Consider the following 2075-nt stretch of genomic DNA (forward strand, 5'->3'; position numbering starts at 1 on the left):
ATCACCCCTAAACAGTTTATACACTCCCCCAAGTTATATGCTTTTCAAATTAAAGAAGGCAATTAGAAAATTGGCTAGTATCAGAAAATTCAATGAAATCAATCGATTATTGCTTTGAAATATGAATCTCTACTAAAAAGTAATGTATAGAAATGACTGATTCCAACCCGAAGCAGATAATGTACAGAGGGAGCCTAGAATAGCACCGTAAGTCAGAAGAAAGTACCTAAACATTATGTATCCATAATTTTATAGCACAGAAGCCTGAAACGTATCATCCTGATAATCCTGATTCATGAAAAATTCACAGATTTTAGGGATAAACTGGTATTGTGTCTATAATTTACCCTGAGTTAGGTCAAGACACTTCAACTTTCATTGACCTCCAGCTCTGGCTTTTCTATCACATTTCAGTCCTGGACAAACTGTCACTCAGGATGGGGCACAACCAGTCGTGGGCCCCCGAGTTCATCCTGGTGGGGTTCCCCCTCGGCGCGGACATGGAAGTGCTTCTCTGCGTTGTCTTCTCCCTGCTGTATGTCTCCAACCTGCTGGCCAACGGCATGATCTTGGGGCTCATCTGGCTGGACGTCAGGCTGCACACCCCCATGTACTTCTTCCTTTCTCACCTGGCCGTCATTGACATGTCCTATGCTTCGAGCAATTTGCCCAAATTGCTGGAAAACCTAGTGAAACATAAAAAAACTATCTCCTTTGCCTCATGTGCTATGCAAATGCTTTTGTATTTGGCTTTTGCTTCCACCGAGTGCCTGATTTTGGTGGCGATGTCCTATGACAGGTACGTGGCCATCTGCCAGCCTCTCCACTACACGGTCATCATGAGCTGGAGACTGTGCACGGTGCTGGCCATCACTTCCTGGGCTTGTGGCTTTTCATTGGCCCTAGGAAATCTAATTCTTTTTCTGAGATTGCCCTACTGTGGGCCCAGGAAGGTGAACAACTTTCTCTGTGAAATCCTAGCTGTTCTCAAAGTGGCCTGTGGGGACACTTGGATCAACAAACTTTTTGTCCTTTCTTCAGGTACATTTGTCTTAGTGGGGCCCCTGTCCTTGATGTTGGTCTCCTACACACGCATTCTCTTGACCATCCTGAAGATCAAGTCAAAGGAGGGCCGCAGCAAGGCCTTCTCCACCTGCTCCTCCCACCTCTGTGTGGTTGGGTTTTACTTTGGCATCGCCATCATGGTGTATGTGGCCCCAGACAATGGCCACCAAGATGAGCAGAAGAAAATCCTTTCCCTGTTTTACACCCTCTTCAACCCACTGCTGAACCCCCTCATCTACAGTCTGAGGAATGCCCAAGTGAAGGCTGCCCTCAATAGAGTATTGCAGAAGCAGAGGGTGCTATAAAGGTTGTTTACTTGTGCAATAAAACTCAAGAAATTTTCCCAATTAGAGATATTGCTGAAGAATGACAATTCTTCAGGGGTATCACCAGTAAGATATCAAAATGGGAATCTCCAGGCCATTTTTTGTCCATGGAGACAAAATATGTAGGCCAAACCCCCTTTTTGAAAATAGCAGAAATCATTTTTTACTTTGTTGAAGTCATGTTGGTTTACGACACTGTATGTGACTCAATGGAGCAGGATCACACCTATTCTGATGTATGTCAGCACCCCACACCCACTGCGAGTGCACCCACAGTGCCCCCCCCCCACAGCCCATCGGCTCACTGTCCCTACCTCCCATCCCTCAGGTATCCTTAATTCTGCAATCAGATATGTAGAGTGTGTTATTCATTTAATTTTGACTGACCCTTTCTACTGCTTGTCAATATTCCACATATAAGCAAAATCACGCAATATTTGTCTTTTCCCGTCTGACTTATTTCCTTAGCATTATCCCACCCAGTTTCCATCCATGCTGTCACAACTGGCAAAGTTCATCTTATTTATTGGTGAGGAGTTTCCATGATAGAAGTACACCACATCGTCTTGTCCCCCACATCTACCCAGGCCTATACAGATTGTTCCAGAACTCAGCTATTGTGATGGTGCCGCTGGAAGGAAGCATACTCCAGACAAGCACCAAGCCAGAAGAGATACATCAAGG

The 2075-nt window shown here is 45.2% G+C and overlaps 1 protein-coding gene across 1 annotated transcript; it reads left to right on the top strand.

Moving 5' to 3' along the window:
* The first annotated feature begins 437 nt into the window (after nt 1–437).
* LOC101627890 (olfactory receptor 2A5-like) lies at nt 438–1370 on the top strand. The gene has a single exon (XM_004694342.1). The coding sequence runs from the start codon at nt 438–440 to the stop codon at nt 1368–1370; it is 933 nt and encodes a 310-aa protein (XP_004694399.1).
* Nucleotides 1371–2075: the final 705 nt, after the last annotated feature.

Source organism: Condylura cristata, unplaced genomic scaffold (genome assembly GCF_000260355.1).
Source record: "Condylura cristata isolate star-nosed mole 26May11 unplaced genomic scaffold, ConCri1.0 scaffold00042, whole genome shotgun sequence".
NCBI lineage: Eukaryota > Metazoa > Chordata > Mammalia > Eulipotyphla > Talpidae > Condylura > Condylura cristata.

Excerpts from the sequence above, each read along its gene's own strand:
- LOC101627890 (XM_004694342.1), top strand. The coding sequence starts at position 438 with ATGGGGCACAACCAGTCGTGGGCCCCCGAGTTCATCCTGGTGGGGTTC.